Genomic DNA, 24,186 nt, shown 5'->3' on the forward strand with positions numbered 1-24,186 from the left:
AGGAATGGCCGTGAGGAGCTACCCTGTGTCTGAGGTCAGGGGCAGCAGCCAAGAGGAGCTACCCCGCATCCAAGGTCAACGGCGGCCGGGAGGAGCTACCCTGTGTCCGAGGTCACTGGCGGCCGGGAGAAGCCACCTCGCCCCGAGGCCACGGGGGTGACCCTGAGGAGCCACCCTGAGCCCGAGGCCAGGGGCGGCAGCTGGGAAAAGCCACCAACGCCCGAGGCCAGGGCTGGTGGCAGAGAGGAGCATCCCGAGGAACGGTGGCTGCGCAGGTGCAGGAGGGCCTAGAGGAGCTATCCCACGTTGAAGGTCAGGAACGGCGGTGGGAAGGAGATACCCATCGTCCAAGGTAAGGAGCAGTGGCTCTGCTTTGCTGGAGCAGCCGTGAAGAGAAACCCCACGCCCAAGTTAAGAGAAACACAAGTAAGATGGTAGGTGTTGCAAGGGGGCATCAGAGGGCAGACACACTGAAACCATACTCACAGAAAACTAGTCAATCTAATCTCACCAGGACCACAGCCTTGTCTAACTCAATGAAACCAAGCCATACCTGCGGGGCAACGCAAGATGGGTGTGTCATGGTGGAGAGGTCTGACAGAGTCTGCTCCACTGAGGAATGGAATGGCAAGCCACTTCAGTATTCTTGCCTTGAGAACCCCATGAACAGTATGAAAAGGCAAAATGATAAGATACCGAAAGAGGAACTCCCCTGGTCATTAGGTGCCCAATATGCTACTGGAGATCAGTGGAGAAATAACTCCAGAAAGAAGGAAGGGATGGAGCCAAAGCAAAAACAATACCCAGCTGTGGATGTGACTGGTGATAGAAGCAAGGTCTGATGTTGTAAAGAGCAATATTGCATAGGAACCTGGAATGTCAGGTCCAAGAATCAAGGCAAATTGGAAATAGTCAAACAAGAGATGGCAAGGATGAACGTCGACATTCTAGGAATCAGCGAACTAAAATGGACTGGAATGGGTGAATTTACTCAGATGACCATTATATCTACTACTGCAGGCAGGAATCCCTCAGAAGAAAAGGAGTAGCCATCATGGTCATCAAAAGAGTCCGAATGCCGTACTTGGATGCAATCTCAAAAATGACAGAATGATCTTTGTTCATCTCCAAGGTAAACCATTCAATATCACAGTAATCCAAGTCTATGCCCCAACCAGTAACGCTAAAGAAGCTGAAGTTGAACAGTTTTATGAAGACCTACAAGACCTTTTAGAACTAACACCCAAAAAAAGATGTCCTTTTCATTATAGGTGACTGGATTGCAAAAGTAGGAAGTCTAGAAACACCTGGAGTAACAGGCAAATTTGGCCTTGGAATGTGGAATGAAGCAGGGCAAAGACTAATAGAGTTTTGCCAAGAAAATGCACTGGTCATAGCAAACACCCTCTTCCAACAACACAAGAGAAGACTCTACACATGGACATCACCAGATGGTCAACACTGAAATCAGATTGATTATATTCTATGCACCCAAAGATGGAGAAGCTCTATACAGTTAGCAAAAACAAGACCAGGAGCTGACTGTGGCTCAGATAATGAACTCCTTATTACCAAATTCAGACTCAAATTGAAGAAAATAGGGAAAACTGCTAGACCATTCAGGTATGACCTAAATCAAATCCCTTATGATTATACAGTGGAAGTGAGAAATAGATTTAAGGGACTAGATCTGATAGATAGAGTGCCTGATGAACTATGGAATGAGGTTCGTGACATTGTGCAGGAGACAGGGATCAAGACCATCCCCATGGAAAAAAAATGCAAAAAAGCAAAACGGCTGTCTGGGGAGGCCGTACAAATAGCTGTCAAGAAGAGAGGCAAAAAGCAAAGGAGAAAAGGAAAGATATAAGCATCTGAAGGCAGAGTTCCAAAGAATAGCAAGAAGAGATAAGAAAGCCTTCTTCAGCGATCAGTGCAAAGAAATAGAGGAAAAGAACAGAATGGGAAAGACTAGAGATCTATTTAAGAAAATGAGAGATACCAAGGGAACATTTCATGCAAAGATGGGCTCGATAAAGGACAGAAATGGTATGGACCTAACAAAAGCAGAAGATATTAAGAAGAGGTGACAAGAATACATGGTAGAACTGTACAAAAAAATATCTTCACGACCCAGATAATCATGATGATGTGATCACTAATCTAGAGCCAGACATCCTGGAATGTGAAATCAAGTTGGCCTTAGAAAGCATCTCTATGAACAAAGCTAGTGGAGGTGATGGAATTCCAGTTGAGCTGTTTCAAATCCTGAAAGATGATGCTGTGAAAGTGCTGCACTCAATATACCAACACATTTGGAAAACTCAGCAGTGGCCACAGGACTGGAAAAGGTCAGTTTTCATTCCAATCCTAAAGAAAGGCAATGCCAAAGAATGCTCAAACTACCGCACGATTGCACTCATCTCACACGCTAGTAAAGTAATGCTCAAAATTCTCCAAGCCAGGCTTCAGCAATCCGTGAACTGTGAACTTCCAGATGTTCAAGCTGGTTTTACAAAAGGCAGAGAAACCAGATATCAAATTGCCAACATCCACTGGATCATGGAAAAGCAAGAGAGTTCCAGAAAAACATCTATTTCTGCTTTATTGACTATGCCAAAGCCTTTGACCTTGTGAATCACAATAAACTGTAGAAAATTCTGAAAGAGATGGGAATACCAGACCACGTAACCTGCCTCTTGAGAAATCTGTATGCAGGTCAGAAAGCAACAGTTCGAACTGGACATGGAACAACAGACTGGTTCCAAATAGGAAAAGGAGTATGTCAAGGCTGTATATTGTCACCCTGCTTATTTAACTTATATGCAGAGTACATCATGAGAAACGCTGGGCTGTAAGAAGCACAAGCTGGAATCAGGATTGCCGGGAGAAAAATCAATAACCTCAGATATGCAGATGACACCACCCTTATGACAGAAAGTGAAGAGGAGCTAAAAAGCCTCTTGATGAAAGTGAAAGAGGAGAGTGAAAAAGTTGGCTTAAAGCTCAACATTCAGAAAACTAAGATCATGGCATCCGGTCCCTTCACTTCATGGGAAATAAATGGGGAAACAGTGGAAACAGTGTCAGACTTTATTTTTCTGGGCTCCAAAATCACTGCAGATGGTGACTGCAGCCATGAAATTAAAAGACACTTACTCCTTGGAAGGAAACTTATGACCAACCTAGATAGTATATTCAAAAGCAGAGACATTATTTTGCGACTAAGGTCCGTCTAGTCAAGGCTATGATTTTTCCTGTGGTCAAGAATGGATGTGAGAGTTGGACTGTGGAGAAGGCTGAGTGCCAAAGAACTGATGCTTTTGATCTGTGGTGTTGGAGAAGACTCTTGAGAGTCCCTTGGACTGCCAGGTGATCCAACCAGTCCATTCTGAAGGAGATCAACCCTGGGTGTTCTTTGGAAGGAATGATGCTAAAGCTGAAACTCCAATACTTTGGCCACCTCATGCGAAGAGTTAACTCATTGGAAAAGGCTCTGATGCTGGCAGGGATTGGGGGCAGGAGGAGAAGGAGATGACCAAGGATGAGATGGCTGGATGGCATCACGGACTCCATGGACACGAGTCTGTGAACTCCGGGAGTTGGTTATGCACAGGGAGGCCTGGTGTGTTGCGATTCATGGCATCGCAAAGAGTCGGATACGACTGAGCAACTGAATTGAACTGAACTGAACTGATTATTCACTTTTGCCAAATATTATTCAACTTTACATAGAAGGGCTGATATCAGGGCTCTCAATCCTATCCATTGGTCTGTATGTCTATTTTTATGACAATATCATCTTTTTAAAATTTCTATAAGTTTGTAGTACAGCTTTAAATAAGAATTGGGATGCCTCCATTGTCATTATTTCTTGGGACTGGTTTGGCTGTTTGAGATCACTGTGGCTTCACACAAGTTTAGAATTTGTTTTTCTATTTCTATACTTCATAAGGCCTTAAAAATTTGTCATTCAATTCATTCTTCTTTTTCTGCCAAGGAACTCTTTCTAGCTGAAAGTTCTCTCTTGGTGATGAGTAATGCTGGCTTGGGGATGACGCTTGTAAAATAAAACTGTCATCATTCTGTTCTTATGTGATTAATCTCAGATTTTTTGTTCTACTGTGTTGCTAAAATTTCTTACATGGACTTTAGAGTACTCCCAGAGTTGATTTTGCTCATTCATAGTGTCCCAACTGTTACTCTCTATCAGGGAAAGGGAGGCTGGGGCCTTCTTTCTATTTATAAATTAACACAATGAAAGACCAGAAGTAAGTTTCTAAACTGGTATTGGTTGTAACTACCCAGATGGTGACTTCAGCCATGAGATTAAAAGATGCTTGCTGCTTGGTAAAAAAAAAGCTATGACTACCTGCTGCTACTGCTGCTGCTGCTGGTGCTGCCGCTAAGTCGCTTCAGTCGTGTCCAACTCTGTGCGACCCCATAGACGGCAGCCCACCAGGCTCCCCCGTCCCTGGGATTCTCCAGGCAAGAACACTGGAGTGTGTTGCCATTTCCTTCAATGCATGAAAGTGAAAAGTGAAAGTGAAGTCACTCAGTCGTGTCTGACCCTCAGCGACCCCATGGACTGCAGCCTTCCAGGCTCCTCCATCCATGGGATTTTCCAGGCAAGATTACTGGAGTGGGGTGCCATTGCCTTCTCCGATGACTATCTAGACAACATATTAAAAAGCAGAGACATAACTTTACCAACAATGGTCTATCTAGTCAATGCTATGGTTTTTCCAGTAGTCATGTATGGATGTGAGAGTTGAATATAAAGAAAGGTGAGCATCAAAGAATTAATGCTATTGAACTGTGGTGTTAGAGAAGAGTCTTGAGAGTCAGTTGGACTGCAAGGAGATCCAACCAGTCCATCCTAAAGGAAATCAGTCCTGAATATTCATGGGAAGGACTGATGCTAAAACTGAAACTCCAATCCTTTGGTCACCTGATGCAAAGAACTGACTCATTTTAAAAGACTCTGATGGTGGGAAAAATTGAAGGCAGGAGGAAAAGGGGACAACAGAGGATGGCATCACAGATTCAATGGACATGAGTTTGAACAAACTCCGAGAGATGATGTTGGACAGGGAAGCCTGGCATGCTGCAGTCCATGGGTTGCAAAGAGTTGGACACGACTGAGCGACTGAACTGAACTGAACTGACATGAGGAAACCTGAGTGGTTTTTCATTTTTATTTTTATGATTTTGTTGTATTCCCTAAATTCTTCATCATGCTAATATCTGCAATTTTTAAGAAATAAAAATATTGTTGTTAATTTAAAAATTCATCTTTTAAACAATAGATTATTTTCTTTAAATAAATGTAGTATTTCTTTGGAGTTATAATCTATCATCCAGTAGTGGTAGGTGACAAAATACTTTCACAAAATTTAGGAAGTATAATCTTATTTGATATTAGGCACACTCTAAATTATGCAAAATTTGTTAATTTCAAATTATATAAAGCTGATTATTCTTTCAAAAACAAAATGCTTCTTAGTTAAGATTAAATTCTCTACTCACAAAGGGTTGTTAATAACTGCTTTCAAAGCATTAAGCAGATCTTCACTTGTCATTCTTCGCAAGTCTACTTCGACAGCTGCCCCTTTGGCTTTCATGCGAGCAACATTATCATGCTGGTCACCAAACAAAGGAATTCCAACCATAGGCACCCCGTGGTAAATAGCTTCATAGATCCCATTGGTTCCACAGTGAGTGATAAAAGCTCTGGTTTTGGGATGACCTAAAAATTGAAAGAAAAAAAAGTATTATTCTAAGTTGTAAGAGTCTCAGAAACAGAAAATCATGACACCTGCATAAACCAAATCCTATTAGGTAACATTTTCTATATAATTCTGTGTCATGAGAACACATACAAATTCTTATAGGCTCTGAAGAAAGCAGCAATTAATTACTCCAGTCTAAGTATAATTAGTGTTTAAAGCAATTAAGTCATTCTACAGACAACTAAGAATTTTCCTGCAAAATATATGGTGGAGAGTATTTGCCTGTTTGACAAGTTGTTGCAGGAAGAATACATCAATAAAAGAGAATGGAGGGACTGAAGAAACTAATCTTTTTGTAGGTGGGAAAGAGGAGGTGACATGTGCAGGGTTTCAATATGAAAATGTTGTCATAACAAGCTAGAAAGATAGGCTACATTAGTTCATGGTGTACTCTGTTTAAGAAAACTGGATTTGCATTTGACTATACACTAATATGCAGCCATTTATATTATATATGAAAATAGCTGAAAAGGTTTGCCAGATTTCCACCACCCCCCCCCCCCGCCCCCCTATGGAGAAGAGAGGTGTGAGAACATGGTGAAGAGAATCAGGAGTATGTTGCAATATTATATACAAAAGTTAATGAAAGCCTCATCCAAAGGTAATTTCTCTGACCTTGATCCTTAAGAGGGAGAGATTATGTCATAAATGGGAGAGTCACCAAGATCTAGTCAGGTTCCTCTGAACTCTTCTCAACTGCAATTTGATTTTGTGGCTCCACTATCTCTGCATTGCCCAATTTTAGCAAGCATTCTACTATGTCAGTTGAGCTCTGCACTTTTCCATCCAATGAACTTCCAGTATGTTCTTTTGTGATAAATTCCCCATTTTTCTTTCTTCATACAAATTGTTTCCAGTCTCTCTGTTTTATTGTAAAAGTCCATTGCACTAATAACTCTACTTATCATGATGGTCTTGAATAAAGTGTGCCTTACAGTCTTTAACAATTGTCATGAATAATCCTTTCTTTCAAAACTCCTGAAGCAATGTGAAGAACACATTAAAGTTTTTTTTCTTATTTTAAATACAAATTTGTTGATATCCGCTATTGAATAATCATTCAGATTATACCTCATTCAGCTCTGTTTATGTTTCTTCTCTTTGGTCTTACCAAGAAGATCATTCTGTGGAATCCATTCATATAGCCGGGTATTGGCTCCTAGTGTATCTGGTTTCTTTCCTGTGTATCTCCACAGAACCTATTAAGATAAATGTCTTTATTAGAAGATTTTAGAATCACATCCTATCAGAAGAAGTTAACCTACCGTGATGGTTCAGATGGTAAAGAATCTGCCCACAATACTGGAGACCGGGGTTTGACCCCTGGATCGGGAAGATCCCTTGGGGAAGGAAATGGCAACCCACTCCAGTATCCTTGCCTGGAATATCTCATGGATGGAGGAACCTGGCAGGCTATAGTCCATGGGATTGCGAAGAGTCAGACATGGCTAAGTGACTTAACTTCAATCAAAATTTTTGCCTCCAGGTAATGCACAAACAAACTGAGTCCATATGCGATTAGGTAATGAATGTTTTTAAACCATAAACACTACAGCCGTGTTTTCAAAAGCTTGCAATGATCCTAGTCAATGGCCTTTCGTCTTCGGGTTAATTCTGACTTAACCCAATGAAGACAAATGATGAAGATGTAGATGAAGAAAAATGACAATCTGTATCTGAAAGAACTATATATAGTGTTACTAAGCCACTCTGGTAAAGGGGATTTTTGAGACAAAGATTTCAGAGGCAAAGGGGAGGGATGTTATTTACCTCTTTTGAACTATTTTTTACATACTTACTAGTAATGTAGACTCATACAGTAAAATATTTATAATCATATTTATCATTTTAAAGTATTCTAAGTCTAGAGTTTGGTGGCATTAAAAACATCCACATTGTGTAACCATCATGGCATCCAGTCGCACAGTTGTGTCCGACTCTTTGCGACCCCATGGACTGCAGCCTGCCAGGCTCCTCTGTCCATGGGGATTCTCTAGGTAAGATTACTGGATTGGGTTACCATGCTGTCCTCGGGGGGATCTTCCTGACCCATTGGAGTTGGTGATGGACAGTGAGGCCTGGCATGCTGCAACTCATGGGGTCGTACAAAGCTGGACATGACTGAGCGACTGAACTGAACTGAGAAAAAATATGTCACTCAGTTAAAACCCAGAATCGTATCAATAAAAAATGATAGTTTGCTGGAACATTGTAAAGTCAAGTCAAGTCACTCAGTCGTGTCCAACTCTTTGTAACCCCGTGGACTGCAACCCACCAGGCTCCTCAGTCCATGGGATTCTCCAGGCAAGAATACTCGAGTGGGTTGTCATTTCCTTCTCCAGGGGATCTTCCCGACCCAGGGATCGAACCCAGGTCTCCCGCATTGGAGGCAGACGCTTTAACCTCTGAGCCACTAGGGAAGCTAGAACACTGTAAAGTATACTCCTAAATCTTTTACTGTATTGTTAAAATTTTAAATATTGAAGAAACACTATCTAGGATTTCATTTAGGATTATTTTTAGGATTCATTAATTAGCATTATTAGAAAAATCATTATTTAGGATTATTTTTAGAATCTAAGCTCTTATTTCCAGGTTCAACTATGACAATGCTCAAAATCAGTAATTACTAGAAAATATAGTCCCAAGACATTTTGAGAATCAAGCCTATTATTTTTGAATATCTTTTCCTTTATTCTCTGTCATGTTATTTGCAACTTGTTTATATGCTTCAGATTTAAAGACATATAAGAATAGCAAGAAGTGTTATGTTACATGGATGCCTTAAAACCTAATGCACAAAGCTGACTGATGATTTAACAGTAGCAAATGATTAATTTTCATTTATTATTTAAAGAAAATACTGCAATATAATTTCCTGTTAAAAATACCAGGTTTAAAGCAAGACAGCAATCAAATATCCCCTTTTATCATTTATACATTTTCTTTTGAGCTCACTTGAGACTGACAATATCAATACCCTTTCCGACATTGTACAAGTATACTTTTACTGTGAACTTCATGGATTTTAAAACAGCTGTCCCTGGGTGGGGGGGGGGGGCGGGGGGGGGAATGACCTTCTGTGGAATCTGGGCAAGGGCTGATGCAATCATATTAGACTTTTCTTCTGAGAGGTTTTTGATCATTGACCCCAGAGTAAATACCACGACTCCATCTTTTCCAGAGCTTTGAACAAACTCTTCGAACTCCTGTGAAAAAAACAGTCTTTGTAATATAAAAGCTTACAGTTATGGTAGATGCCATACTCTTTTCTCAATGTGTCTGAATTATTAGAGCAATTCTGTGCTTTCATATGTTAATGATATCAGTGTATAATAGATGACCTGAAATCCTTATTAGGTGAATTAAAAATTATTGTTACTAAAAGCTCATTTGGTAAAGCATATTGAGGTATGAGTGTGTCTTTGTGCATGTGTGTTTGTGTTTACAAGTTATTGACTGCCTGTTATCTTTTGCCATTTGCTGAACTCTTTGCATGTATCATTTAACTTAGATATATGGTGATTTTATGAGATATGTATACATTTACAGATGGGAGATCTATCTCTGTAAGGTTAAGCAATTTGTCCAAGTCTACATAGCAGTAGCTGGCAGAGAAAATTTCTACCTTTAAGTTAAATAATTCTGGTGCTGCAATTTTTATTTAGCCTTAGATGCTAATAAGGTTGTTTTCATTTTTTTTCTGCTGAATAATGGTCAGTACAATGACACAATTTTGGTATATTTACTTTTCTTTGTTTTCTAAACTTCTATTTTCTATTTTGATTAGATTTGTTTTTTTATGTAATCTTCCACATATACAATTATGAATGAAGTAGCCATGTAACTCCTGATCAGACAAGTAATGCAGAAATACCTATAAAGCATACTCTGAGGGTTATAAGAATATAGTAGAAATAAATAGCTTTGAATTAAAAATAAAGATGACATATTTAATTATACTGAAATAAATCTTTTCAACCTCTGTTTAAATACTAGCAAAACTAAGCCAATTAAGTAAGACCAAAATAAATGTGTTTTTCAGGCGTGAAACTGAAAAACAGGGAAGAAATTTATATTAAGGGATTTCTCACATAGTTATTGGAAAAGAAATGGCAACCAACTCCAGTATTCTTGCCTGGAGAATCCCATGAACAGAGAAGTCTGGCAGGTTGCAGTCTATGGGGTCTCAAAGAGTCAGACCAGACTGAAGCAACTTAGCACTCATGCCCATGGTTATGGAGGCTGTCAAGTTTAATCTGCAGAACAGTACATTAGGCTGGAGACTCAGAGAAGAGCCACTGCTGTAGTTCAAGTCTGAAAGCTGCCTACAGGCAGAATTCAGAATTTTGTTCTAGTCACATCTTCAACTAATTGAATGAGGCTTACCCACATAATGGAGAGTAATTTGTTTAATCAAGGTCCACATATTTCAAAGTTGATTTCATCTAAAAATAGCCTCTAAATAACTTCTAGAAAAATGTTTGTCTTGCTGAAAGAAACATTTCTTGAATGAGTAAGCAAATCCCAATTTATATAAGTGATGTATGTTTTTAAGATGTGCATTACAACTAAGTCTAGTGTCCTATACAACCATTCATTTGCTTTTAAACAATTTGGGTTGAGAAAGGATAGTATTTATTTTTGATCTTTTCTTAAAATTTTGAGGTCATCTGACTTTGTAAACCAAGGTTCTACGAAAGAAGTAAATTAATGCTATGTATTATTAAATGTTTAAAGAAAAAAATTACTGTAAGATTTACACTGAAAATGGAAAACTGGGGATGCACAGTGTACTCAGACTCTAATGTGATGCTAATAATTTATATTACTTGAAAATAAATATAGCTCATCTCAAAGTGAATTATTTGAGCAAAAGTAAAATCCTAAATCAGATGAAAAAAAAAAAATACCTGGGTACCCGGCTAGGCAAGTTGACACTTAAAATTAACCATTACACTATGTTTAGAGATGATTTGACTAAAGATATGATAGCTTTATGTTCAATTATAGCATAATATTTATGATACTAGGAAATAGTTTAAAATTTATATAAAACACATTTTCATGAATAGTTAATGGACTTTGAACAAGAAAATAAAACATTGAGGACTAATTCATTAGATAATAATACATAATCCAAAATAAAGGCTATTCACCTTCTTAATATAATGTATAGTCTAAGAAAATAATGACCATTAAATTCTATGTCTGTTTTCTCCATTTGGGGACCAAATATTGTTAACAATAAACAAGAAGTCATTTTGAGATAAATACTCATAGTTGTTTCAGGAAGATCCCTTGGAGAAGGGAATGGCAATTCCACTCCAGTATTCTTGCCTGGAAAATTCCATGGACAGAGGAGCCTGGCAGGCTGCAGTTCATGGGGTCGCAAAGAGTCAGATACAACTGAATGACTAACACCTCACACTTCATTCATGTAGGACAATAATAAGCACATTTAATTACCTTAGGTAGGGGCTTTGCAGGCTTGCAGTGCAGTCCTCCAACAAATTCAGTATTAGGTAAGTAAGGTTGAGGAAATTCAAAATCCCAGTAACTTCGAAACAACCACATGTCAGCTTTCCCCATAATCTCACATAGTGTGGTAGGTTTTCCTGAATAAAAGTGAAGGATAAGAGAGGGAAAGGAATCTGATATGTTAAATTGAAGATATATCTTCACCTAATTTTCTTAGTAAATTCTTAAAGACCAGTACGCAACCCAGGTTAAATTAATTGAATCAGTTAAATTAGCTGAAAAACTTTTACCTTGAAGAGTACACATAGTCAGATTATGAATAAGTAAACACAGATTTGGGCTTCTTTTGTGGCTCAGCTGAAAATGAACCCACCTGAAATGCCCGGAGACCTGGATTCAATCCCTGTGTTGCAAACATCGCCTTAAAAAGAGAAAGGCTACCGATACCAGTATTCTGGTCTGGAGAATTCCATGGACTGTATGGGGTATTCCAAGGGGTCGCAAAGAATCCAACAGGACTGAGCGACTTTCACTTTCACTTTCAAACACAGATTTAAGTATGGAGCAAAGCCAAGAGACTGTTGCTTTCTCTCTGTCAATGGAGTCTTTCATCTTGATCTAAGCCTGAGCCCACTCAGGTGCTCCTATAAGTACAAGAAACTTAGGTAGTGATTCTCAACCTTCTGTGGTAGAATCGCACCTTTTTTTCTGGAATTCCAATTTATCTCATCCTCATTGCTCCAAAAGACTCTGATTATGTTTTAAAACAACTTGCGTTTTATCCATCTTTTTTTCTATTATTTTCAAGTGTGTTGTCACAACTAATTACATCCTGAATACTTTTAGTACAATTCTTAAAATGATTGTCTCCTTTGCTATAGTAAATGAAATTTCCTATTTTACAAGATTTTGTCCTCTTTGGTGAAAATACTGCACTGCATAATAATCTGGTGGTGAAATAGTTTCTATTTTATAGCTAATCTTACCCAGAGTTTTGGTGTCCTTTAGAAATATGTGCTCCATGTCACTGATGGGAGGAAATCATAGCTATCTGGTTTCTCACTTCATGGCTTTGTGTATATTCTCCTTGATGTTCTAAGTGTGCTAAAGTTTTTATTAGAAAAATATAAGGGATTTTGCACTCCTAGGAAGATCTATCTGCAATAATAGATCAAGGCAAATCTCAGCAAATGAGGGCCTTGACTCTGGTGATTACAATATCCAGTTTCATACTCAGCATATATCTTTTGGAAAATGTGTGCAGGTTTTATGTTTGTTTGTTTGTTTTTTACTTTTCTCTAACTTTTGAGTTAAAATACATTGAAATTAATTGTTAACTGGTATATTTCTGTCTGGTAGAAATTATCATTTCCCAAATTATGATTTCATTGCCCTGTAGGATTTTTTTGGACCATTTTTGTGTCTAACCTAGTGCTCTTATCCTAAAATTCCTTTACCCCTCAAGAGGTTTATAAATAGTTTCTCAATTTTTTTAAATGAATATTTTCTTATTTATTTTCTCATCAATTATTTGAACATAACTATGACATGCTTTAATGAATAATTTTACAAATTATTTATTAATTTATAACTATATATAAATTTATATTTATTGCAGCCATGAAATTAAAAGACGCTTACTCCTTGGAAGAAAAGTTATGACCAACCTAGTTAGCATATTGAAAAGTAGAGACATTACTTTGCCAACAAAGGTCCGTCTAGTCAAGGCTATGGTTTTTCTGGTGGTCGTGTATGGATGTGAGAGTTGGACTGTGAAGAAAGCTGAGCACTGAAGAATTGATGCTTTTGAACTATGGTGTTGGGAGAAGACTCTTGAGAGTCCCTTGGACTGCAAGGAGATCAGACCAGTCCTTTCTAAAGGAGATCAGTCCTGGGTGTTATCTGGGAGGAATGATGATAAAGCTGAAACTCCAGTACTTTGGCCACCTCATGCGAAGAGTTGACTCATTGGAAAAGACTCTAATGCTGGGAGAGATTCGGGGCAGGAGGAGAAGGGGACGACAGAGGATGAGATGGCTGGATGGCATCACCGACTCGATGGGCGTGAGTTTGTGTGGACTCTGGAAGTTGGTGATGGACAGGGAGACCTGGCATGCTGCGATTCATGGGATCACAACAAGTCAGACACGACTGAGCGACTGAACTGAACTGAACTGATATTCATGCATATATTTATTATATGTTTATTTATATTTCCTTCTCCAGGGGATCTTCCCGACTCAGGAATTGAACCCGGGTCTCCCGCATTGTAGGCAGACACTTTACCGTCTGAGCCACCAAGGAGGCCCTAAAATATATACAGATATATATTAACATTATATATTTATAATTTATACATAAAACATTATAAATTATGCATTATATTTTTAAATTTTGAAAAAAGTACTTGTAATACATAATATAATGAAGATTTTAAATTCTGAACAGCCAAATTATATCTATAACATACATTTTAACAGTGATGAGAGTAAAAACAAATGGTTCTTCTATTTACCACATTTTTACTCTTCTTCTCAGGTTATTGATATATTCCACCAAAGAATATTCTAAATTGCTAAGAACTATGGAAGAATCAGGGACAGAGTAATACCCAGCACTGGAGAAGATGTTCCTAAACCGAGTGTCAGACTACTGGGATCAGAAGTAAACAAACAGCTTCAGTCCAGTTGTAGATCATTCAAGGCTTAATCCATGACTCCGAAAATGTCACTTTGATAAAGTTTTAAGTTATCTTTTCTCAGTGTTGTCTTTTGTAGGTTGAACTCTCAGCATGGATGTGTGAGTTTCTGCCCACTTTTCATAGGGTCATTTCTAGAGATATAAGCACCTGTTTCTGTCACAAGATGCCCAGAAGAAGTTTCAGTGCAACATGTAGACCTTGATTAAGTCATATGACTTTTTGAACATACTCCATATTGCAGGGCAGCAGAGTTCTTAGAAGCACTCATGTTGTTTGTGAGTTGTTGCATAATTTCTCAGAGGAAATATTGCATAGACATGTTGCCACTTCCTTTTTTCCACTGAAGTGAAAGTTGTTTAGTTGTGTGTGACTCTTTGTGAACCCATGGACTATACAGTCCATGAATTCTGCAGGCCAAAATACTGGAATGGGTTGCCTTTCCCTTCTCCAGGGTGATCTTCTCAACCCAGGGATCAAACCCAGGTCTCCCACATTACAGGCAGATTCCTTACCAGACAAGCCATAAAAGAAGCCCAAGAATACTGAAGTGGGTAGTTTATCCCTTCTCCAGCGAATATCCCCGACTCAGGAATTGAACTGTGATCTCCTACATTGTGGTGAATTCTATGCACTTCAATCAAAAAAAAGGAAAAAGGAAGTGGATATATAAAATAAGAGATCACAACTATATCTTTTTAATGTTTTTAGGAATAAACATAATTTTTAGTAATGATACAGTATTAGAGATACATCTGTTAAAATTAGTAACAAGGACAATAATAAAAAATTCATATGAATGAAAAAGTTCCAAATAGACAAATCAATCCTGAGAAAGAAAAACAAAACTGTAGGTAACACACACTCTGATTTTAAGAAATATTATAAAGCTATATTAATCAAAACAATACATGCAGGTTTAAAAACAGTCATATGGTCCATTATAACAGGAGCAAAAGCCCAAAGAAAAACTCATGCATATGTTGTCAACAAATATTTCTTAAGGAAGCCAAAAATACTCAATGAAAGAAGATAATCTTTTAAATAATTCTTACCAAAAAAAAAGAAAAGATACTCACACAGTAAAGAATAAAACTAGACTTGGATCTTACTCCACTACAGAATTATATTAAAATGGATAAGAGGCTTAAATATAAGACCTAAAACCATAAATTCCTCAAAAAAAAGGGAAATAATTCTTGACATTCATTATGGCAGCGAATTTAAATATGATATCTAAAATATAAGTGGATTTCCCTGGTGGCTCAGCTAGTAAAGAATTCACCTTCAGTGTGGGAGACCTGGGTTAAATCCCTGGGTTAGGAAGATCCTCTGAAGAAGGGAAAGACTACCCGCTCCAATATTCTGGCTTGGAGAATTCCATGGACTGTATCTTGATATTAAGACGGAGTAGTAGAAGAATACGTGCTCATCTTCTCCCGTGTGAACTCCAAAATTGCAACTAGCTGCTAAACAACCATCGACAGGAGAAGGTTGGATTCCTCCAAACAGAAGATACTCCAGGTCCAAGGGCAAAGGAGAAGCCCCAACAAGACAGTTGGAGGGGCAAAATTGCAGTTAGAATCAAACTCCATACTCATCAGAGATGCTTGGAGGGGTCAAACAAAATCTTGTGTGCACCAAGACACAGAGATGCCAAAGAAACTGAGCCAGGATGGCCTTTGATTGTTTGAGTTTCTCCTGCAGAGGTACAGGTCAGCAGTGGCCTGCCTCAATGACAGGGGCTATGACTGCAGCAGACCTGGGTCATGCACCATATGGTATAAGCCCTTGTGGAGGAGGTCGCCATTAGCCTCACCATAGAGCTGGTGAGCAGATGAGAACCGCCAGGGAATACGACTTTGGAGGCCAATGGGACATCATTATAGAACTTCCATAGGATGGGAGACACAGACACTTGGAAAGCACAAAAACAAAACAAACAAAAAACAAACAAACAGAAAAAAAAACCTTTGCACACACACCAGCAGCCGGGAGAAACGAGCAGTGTCCCCACAAGAGACTGAGTCAGACTTGCCTATGAGTTTTGCGGAGTCTCCAGTGGAGGCACAGGTTTAACGGCCAGTAAAACTGAAGAAACTGAAGTTGAACAGTTCTATGAAGACATACAGACCTTTTAGTACTAACATCCAAGAAAGATGTCCTTTTCGTTATAGGAAATTGGAATGCAAAAGTAGGAAGTCAAGAAACACCTGGAGTAACAGGCAAATTTGGATTTGGAATGTGGAATGAAACAGGGCAAAGGCTAATAGAGTTTTACTAAGAGAATGCACTGGTCATAGCAAACACCCTCTTCCAACAACACAAGAGAAGACTGTACACATGGACATCACCAGATGGTCAACACCGATATCAGATTGATTATATTCTTTGCAGCCAAAGATGGAGAAGCTCTATACAGTAAGCAAAAACAAGACCGGGAGCTGACTGTGGCTCAAATCATGACTTTCTTATTACCCAATTCAGACTTTAAGAAAGTAGGGGAAAACCATTAGACCATTCAGTTATTACCTAAATCAAATCCCATATGATGATACAGTGGAAATGACAAATAGATTCAAGAGATTAGATCTGATAGAGTGTATGAAGAACTATGGGCAGGGGTTCATGACATTGTACAGGAGGCAGAGATCAAGACCATCCCCCAAAAAATGAAATGCAAAAAGGCAAAATGGTTGTCTGAGGAAGTCTTACAAATAGCTGAGAAAAGAAGAGAAGCTCAAGGCAAAGGAGAAAATGAAAGATACATCCATCTGAATGCAGAGTTCCAAAGAATAGCAAGGAGAGATAAGAAAGCTTCTTAAGTGATCAATGCGAAGAAATAGAGGAAAACAATAGAAAGGGAAAGACTAGAGATCTCTTCAAGAAAATTAGATACCAAGGGAATATTTCATGCAAAGATAGGCAAAATAAAGGACTGGAAATGGTATAGATGTAACAGAAGCAATTAAGAAGAGGTGGCATGAATACATGGAAGAACTATACAAAAAAAAATTCTCATGACCCAGATAACCATGATGGTGTGATCACTCACATAGAGCCAGACATCCTGGAGTCCGAAGTTAAGTGAGCCTTAGGAAGCATCGTTATGAACAAAGCTAGTGGGGGTGATGGATTTCCGGTTGAGCTATTTGAAGTCTTAAAAGATGATGCTGTGAAAGTGCTGCACTCAATATGCCAGCAAATTTGGAAAACTCAGCAGTGGCAACAGAACTGCAAAAGGTCAGGTTTCATTCCAATCCCAAAGAAAAGCAATGTCAAAGAATGTTCAAACTACTGCAAATTTGCACCCATCTCACACACTAGCAAAGTAATGCTGAATATTCTCAAAGCCAGGCTGCAACACTGCATGAACTGAGAAATACCAGATGTTCAAGCTGGAATTAGAAAAGGCTGAGGAACCAGGGATCAAATTGCCATCATCTGTTGGATCATAGAAAAAGTAAGAGAGTTCCAGAAAAACATCTTCTGCTTTATTGACTGTGCCAAAGCCTTTGACTGTGTGGATTACAAAATAATGTAAAAATTCTTCAAGAGATGGGAATATGAGACCACCTTACCTGCCTCCTGAGAAATGTGTATGCTCGTCAAGAAAAGATAGTTAGAACAGGACATGGAACAACAGACTGGTTCCATATAGGGAACAGAGTACGTCAAGGCTGTATATTGTCATCCTGCTTATTTAACTTATATACAGAGTACATCATGCAAAATGTCAGGATGAATGAAGCACAAGCTGGAATCAAGATGGCCTGTATATATATCAATATCCTCAGATATGCAGATGACACCACAGTCCTGGCGGAAAGCCAAGAGTAACTGAGGAGCCTCTTGATGAAAGTGGATGAGAAGTGTGAAAAAGTTGTCTTAAAACTCAACATTCCAAAAACTTGGATCATAGCGTCTGGTCCCATTACTTAATGGCAAATTGATGGTGAAACAATGGAAACACTGAGAGACTTTATTTTCTCGCTCTCCAAAAGAGCTGCAGATGGTGACTGTGGCCATGAAATTAAAAGATGCTTGCTCCTTGAAAGAAAAGCTATTAGTAACCTGCTGCTGCTACTGCTGCTAAGTTGCTTCAGTCGAGTCTGACTCTGTGCGACCCCAGAGATGGCAGCCCACCAGGCTCCCCTGTCCTTGATATTCTCCACGTAAGAACACTGGAGTGGGTTGCCTTTTCCTTCTCCAATGCATGAAAGTGAAAAGTGAAAGTGAAGTCGCTCAGTCGTGTCCGACTCTTCACAACCCCATGGACTGCAGCCCATCAGGCTTCTCCATCCATGGGATTTTCCAGGCAAGAGTACTGGAGTGGCGTGCCATTGCCTTCTCCAATTAACAACCTAGACAGCATATTAAAATCCAGAGACATTACTTTTACAATAAAGGACCCTCTAATCAAAGCTATGGTTTTTCCAGTAGTCATGTGTGAATGTGAGATTTGGACCATAAAGAAAACTGAGCACTCAAGAATGGATGTTTTTGAACCGTGCTGTTGGAAAAAACTCTTCAGAGTACCTTGGATTGCAAGGAGATCATGCCTGTCACTCCTAAATGAAATCAGTCCAGAATATTCATTGGAAGGAGTGATGCTGAAGCTGAAGATGCAATACGTTGGCCACCTGATGTGAAGAACTGACTCACCGGAAATGAACCTGATTCTGGGCAAGACTGAAGGCAGGAGAAAAAGGGCATGACAGAGGATGAGATGTTTGGATGGTATCACCGACTCAATGGACATGAGTTTGAGAAGGCTAAGGGAGCAGGTGATATACAGGGAAGCCTGGCAAGCTGCTATCCATGGGGTTTCAAAGAATCGGACATGACTGAGCTACTGAACTAACCTGAAAGTATAAGGAACAAAATGAAAAATGAAATAGTTGAACTAATTCCAAGTACCAGCCACTGCACACTTCACAGTAAGAGAAATGATCAACAAAACAAGAAGGCAGCCTATGAAAACAGAAAAGGTCTTTGGAAACCATATGTCTGTGTAGGTGTGGTTATTGTTGCTGTTCAGTTGTTCGTTCATGTCCTACATTTTGCAGTGCCATGGACTGCAGCAATTCAGGCTTTCCTATCCTTCACCATTCTCCTGGAGCCTGCTCAAACTCATGTCCACTGAGACGGTACTTACATCTGTCATCCCCATTTCCTCCTGCCCAGCATCAGGATCTTTTCTAGTAAGATGGCTCTTCATGTCAACTGGCTAAAATTTTGGAGCTTCAGCATCAGCATCAATCCTTCCAATGAATACTCAGGATTGATTTCCTTTAGGATTGACTGGTTTGATCGCCTTGCAGTCTAAGGGACTCTCAAGAGGCTTCTCCAACACCACAGTTCAAAATCATCAATTCTTCAGTGTTTGGCCTTCTTTATGGTCCAACAGTTGCATCAGTAAAAAACTACTGGTTCGAACCATAGCTTTGACTATACGGACCTTTGTTGCCTAAGTAATGTCTCTGCTTTTTAATATGCTGTCTAGATTTTTCATAGCTTTTCTTCCAATGTGTAAGGGTCTTTTAATTTCATGGCTGCAGTCATCATTTGCAGTGATTTTGGAGTCCAAGAAAATAAAGTCACTGTTTCCATTGCTTCCCTATCTTTTTCTATGAAATGATTGGACTGGATGCCATGATATTCATTTTTTGAACATTGTGTTAAACCAATTTTTCACTCTCCTCTTTCACTTTCATCAAGCGTCTCTGTTGTTCCTCTTCACTTTCTGCCATAATGGTGGTGTCATCTGCAGATCTGAGCTTATTGGTATTTCTCTTAGCAATCTAGATTCCAGCTTATGCTTCATCCATCCTGGCATTTTGCATGATGTACTCTGCATATAAGTTAAATAAGCAGGGAGTGGTTATACTTGATATATGTCAGCTTTGATGTATATCTTTCCCAATTTGAAACCAGTCTGTTGTCCCATGTCTAGTTCTTACTGTTGCTTTTGACCTCCATACAAGCTTTGCAGGAGTCAGGTAAGGTGGTCTGGCATTCCCATCTCTTGGAATTTTTTCATTATTTTGTAATCCACACAGTCAAAGGCTTTGGCACAGTTAATAAAGCAGAAGTAGATGTTTTTCTGGAACTCTCTTGTTTTTTCTATGATCCAACAGATGATGGCAATTGATCTCTGGTTCCTCAGCCTTTTCTAAATCCACCTTGAACATCTGATATTTCTCAGTTCACGCAGTGCTGCAGCCTGGCTTTGAGAATATTCAGCATTACTTTGCTAGCGTGTGAGATGAGTGCAATTTTGCGGTAGTTTGAACATTCTTTGGCATTGCTTTTCTTTGAGATTGGAATGAAACTTGATCTTTTGCAGTCTTGTTGCCACTGCTGAGTTTTCCAAATTTGTTGTTTTATTGAGTGCAGCATTTCACAGCATCATCTTTTAGGACTTGAAATAGCTCAACCGGAAATCCATCACCCCCACTAGCTTTGTTCATAGCGATGCTTCCTAAGGCCCACTTAATTTCAGACCCCAGGATGTCTGGCTCAATGTGAATGATCACAACATCACGGTTATCTGTGTCATGAGGATCTTTTTTTGTATAGTTCTTCCATGTATTCTTGCCACCTCTTCTTAATTTCTTCTGTTATGTCCATACCGTTTCTGTTCTTTATTGTGCCCATTTTTGCGTGAAATGTTCCCTTGGCATCTCTAATTTTCTTGAAGAGATCTCTGGTCTTTTCCATTCTACTTTTTCCCTCTATTTCTTTGCATTTATCACTTAAGAAGGCTTTCTTATCTCTCCTTGCTATTCTTTGGAACTCTGCATTCAGATGGCTATAGCTTTCCTTTTCTCTTTTGCCTTTAGTTTCTCTTCTTTTCTCAGCTAATTGTGATGACTCCTCAGATGTTTTGCCTTTTGTATTTCTTTTTGTTGGGGATAGTCTTGATCACTGCCTCCTGTACAATGTCATGAACCTCTGTCCATAGTTCTTCTATCAGATCTCATTCCTTAAACCTATTTGTCATTTCCACTGTATAATCCTATGGGATTTGATTCAGGTCATACCTGAATGGTCTAGTGGTTTTCCCTACTTTCTTCAATTAAAGTCTGAATTGGGCAATAAGGAGTTCATGGTCTGTGCCACAGTCAGCTCCAGAGATTGTTTTTGCTGACTGTATAGTTATTCTCCATCTTTGACTCCAAAGACTATAACCAATCTGATTTCAGTGTTGAACATCTGGTTATGTCCATGTGCAGAGTCTTCTCTTGTGCTGATGAGGAGGGTGTTTGCTATGACCAGTTCCTCGTCTTGACTAAACTCTGTTAGCTTTTGCCCTGCTTCATTTTGTACTCCATGACCAAGTTCATTTATTACTCCAGGTATCTCTCAACTTCCTGCTTTTTCCTTCCAGTCCCCTATGATGAAAAGGACATCAACAAACAGTACAGAAGAGTAAAAGGTCATGTGCTCATCTTCTCCTGTGTGAACTCCAAAGTTGCAACTAGCTGCTGAACAACCATGGACAGGAGAATGTTAGAGTCCACCAAAAAAAAGTTATCCCAATTCCAAGGGCAAAAGAGAAGCCCAAGTAAGATGGTAGGAGGGGCAAAATTGCATTTAGAGTCAAACCCCATACTTGCCAGAGATGCTTGGAGGACTCAAGAAAAATCTTGTGCCCACCAAGACCCAGACGTCCCTCCCACAGAGACTGAGCCAGAGTTGCCTTTGATTGTTTGAGTGTCTTGTGCACAGGTATGGGTCAGTAGTGGCTTGCGTGGGAACAGGGACTGACTGCAGCAAACCTGGATTACCCAGTGTGTGGCATGAGCTTCATGGAGGAGGTCTCCATTAACCCTATGATAGAGCCACTGAGCAGATGACATACAACTGCAGAACAATTATAAAAAAGAAATTCTCACATTGTTAAGGAAGTTCTAGGACCCAGAACAGATTTTCCAACCTCGGAATCCAGCAAATCCAACTGAGAACCCCCAGGGAATTTGACTTTGGAGGCCATGAGAGACTGAGCCAGACTTGCCTTTGAGTGTTCAGGAGTCTCTGGTGGAGGCATGGGTTGAAAGTTTGGCCTCAGGCTGAACAACAGGGAAGGAACCCAGCCACATCTATCAGTAGAATATTGGATTAAAGATTCACTGAACATGGCCCCTCCCATCAGAACAAAACCCAGTTTCCCCCACAGATGTTCTCTTCCATCAGGAAACTTCCTCAAGCCTCTTATCCTTTTCATAAGAGGGCAGACAGAATGAAAACCACAATCACAGAAAACTAACCATGTTAGGACCAAACTGAAGCCAGGACAGGCTCTAAGGGGCAGGCTAGGCCTGAGAAAAGCTGAGGCTCTGGGAATTCCCACAGGCAGTGTAGCTCGACCAATCAGAAAAAATCCCCGAAGCCCCCCCCGCCCACACCAGACCTGAGCCAATCCGGATAGGGATGCGAGGTTTAAAAGTCCCGCGTGTGTGTACAGTTTAACCAATCAGCTATGCTGTTACAGAAACAAAGAACCGTCTGTATACAAGTATATGTGATTCAGAGCTCAGGGCCTTTGTCTGATTCCACTGTGCTGGATGAAACATGGGTCCTGGCTCGAGCTAGTAATAAACCCCTTTATGCTTTTGCATTGCTGTGGACGTCTTATTCTCTCAGTTTTGGGGACTCGGACTCTGGGCATAACAAACCACACTGATCACATGGACCACAGCCTTGTCTAACTCAGTGAAACTGTGAGCCATGCCGTGTAGGGCCTCCCAAGACTGACGGGTCATGGTGGAAATTTCTGACAGAACCTGGTACACTGGAGAAGACAATGCCAAATCTCTTCAGTATTCTTGCCTTGAGAACCCCATGAAGAGTATGAAAAGGCAAAAAGATATGACACTGAAAGATGAAATCCCTAAGTTGGTAGATGCCCAATATGCTACTGGAGAAGAGTGGAGAAATAACTCCAGATATAATGAAGAGATGGAGCGAAAGCAAAAATAATGCCCAGGTGTAGATGTGACTGGTGATGGAAGTAAAGTCCGATGCTGTAAGAAGAATATTGCATAGGAACCTGGAATGTTCGGTCCATGAATCAGCATAAATTGGAAGTGATCAAAAAGGCAATAGCAAGAGTGAATATAGACATTTTAGGAATCAGTGAACTAAAATGAACTGGAATAGGTGAATTTAATTCAGATCACCATTATGTCGTTGACTCATTGGAAAAGACTCTGATGCTGGGAAGGATTGGGGGCAAGAGGAGAAGGGGACGACCAAGGATGAGATGGCTGGATGGCATCACTAACTCGATGGATGTGAATCTGAGTGAACTCCAGGAGTTGGTGATGGACAGGGAGGCCTGGTGTGCTGCGATTCATGGAGTCACAAAGAGTCGGACACGACTGAGCGACTGAACTGAACTGAACTAAACTGAACTGAACCGTGGGCAAAAATCATTTAGATGAAATGGGAGGGTCCCTCATAGTCAAGAAAAGAGTATGAAATGAAGTACTTCAGTCCAATCTCAAAAATGACAGAAGTAGAAATTAGAAATTCTCAAATAAATATTATTTGTATCTATGTGTAGTGATAGATATTATTGAGAGCTATTTGGTGATTATTTCACAATAGGTGCAAGTATCTAATCATTTTGTTGTATACCTGTGTTGAAACAAAATTATCTTAAGTCTTGGCAAGCAAAAGTTTGCATAAAAATTTCTCTACCAGTTGAGCCACTGCCCGGCACTCCCTGTTTTAGTGTGCAATGTGCTTCTTCATTATACATTAACTAGATCCCCTCGGAAGACGCAGGAAAGTTTACTCTACAAAAAAAAGTAATTTCCTCCTGGCACCAGCAAGATAACTCCTTATAAGCTAACATTCTTTCCTTAATCTTTTAAGGGGTCACAATGACCTAATACTCATTTTTTAGGACTACATAAACTGGCAATATAATGTTCTGATGTATAACACTTTCAAGAATAACCCCTTCCCTCAAAACTTATATGACAGTTCTTTAACTTCTAATGGGCAGAGCATTCCTCCGAGCTTCTTGACAGATTTTCTCCAGGGTTATAATCCTCATATTGGCTCAAATGAAATCTTCCATACTATTCTAAGTTGACTATTGACTAATTTTTTGTCACCATCTGAAACTAAGACAATGCTGCATGTTAGTATTACCTTTAAAAAATCTAACTAAATAATACATGAAAGGTACTGCTTCCTATA

At 39.6% G+C, this 24,186-nt stretch overlaps 1 protein-coding gene across 5 annotated transcripts in view; it reads right to left on the reverse strand.

Annotated features, from left to right (window-relative positions):
• Nucleotides 1-24,186, reverse strand: part of LOC101122788 (UDP-glucuronosyltransferase 2C1-like) — an 89,099-nt gene that overhangs the window by 11,340 nt on the left and 53,573 nt on the right. For 3 of the 5 annotated variants that reach the window (XM_042251479.2, XM_042251478.2, XM_004009878.6), the window contains 4 exons: nt 11,262-11,410; nt 8,870-9,001; nt 6,904-6,991; nt 5,530-5,749 (listed from right to left, as the gene is read on the reverse strand). In XM_042251479.2, the coding sequence (XP_042107413.1) occupies nt 5,530-5,749; nt 6,904-6,991; nt 8,870-9,001; nt 11,262-11,410 (589 nt within the window). The remainder of the gene's footprint in view (nt 1-5,529; nt 5,750-6,903; nt 6,992-8,869; nt 9,002-11,261; nt 11,411-24,186) is intronic. The other 2 variants (XM_027971047.3, XM_042251480.2) reach the window with 1 other exon arrangement.

The sequence above is a fragment of the Ovis aries genome, chromosome 6 (assembly GCF_016772045.2).
Source record: "Ovis aries strain OAR_USU_Benz2616 breed Rambouillet chromosome 6, ARS-UI_Ramb_v3.0, whole genome shotgun sequence".
NCBI lineage: Eukaryota > Metazoa > Chordata > Mammalia > Artiodactyla > Bovidae > Ovis > Ovis aries.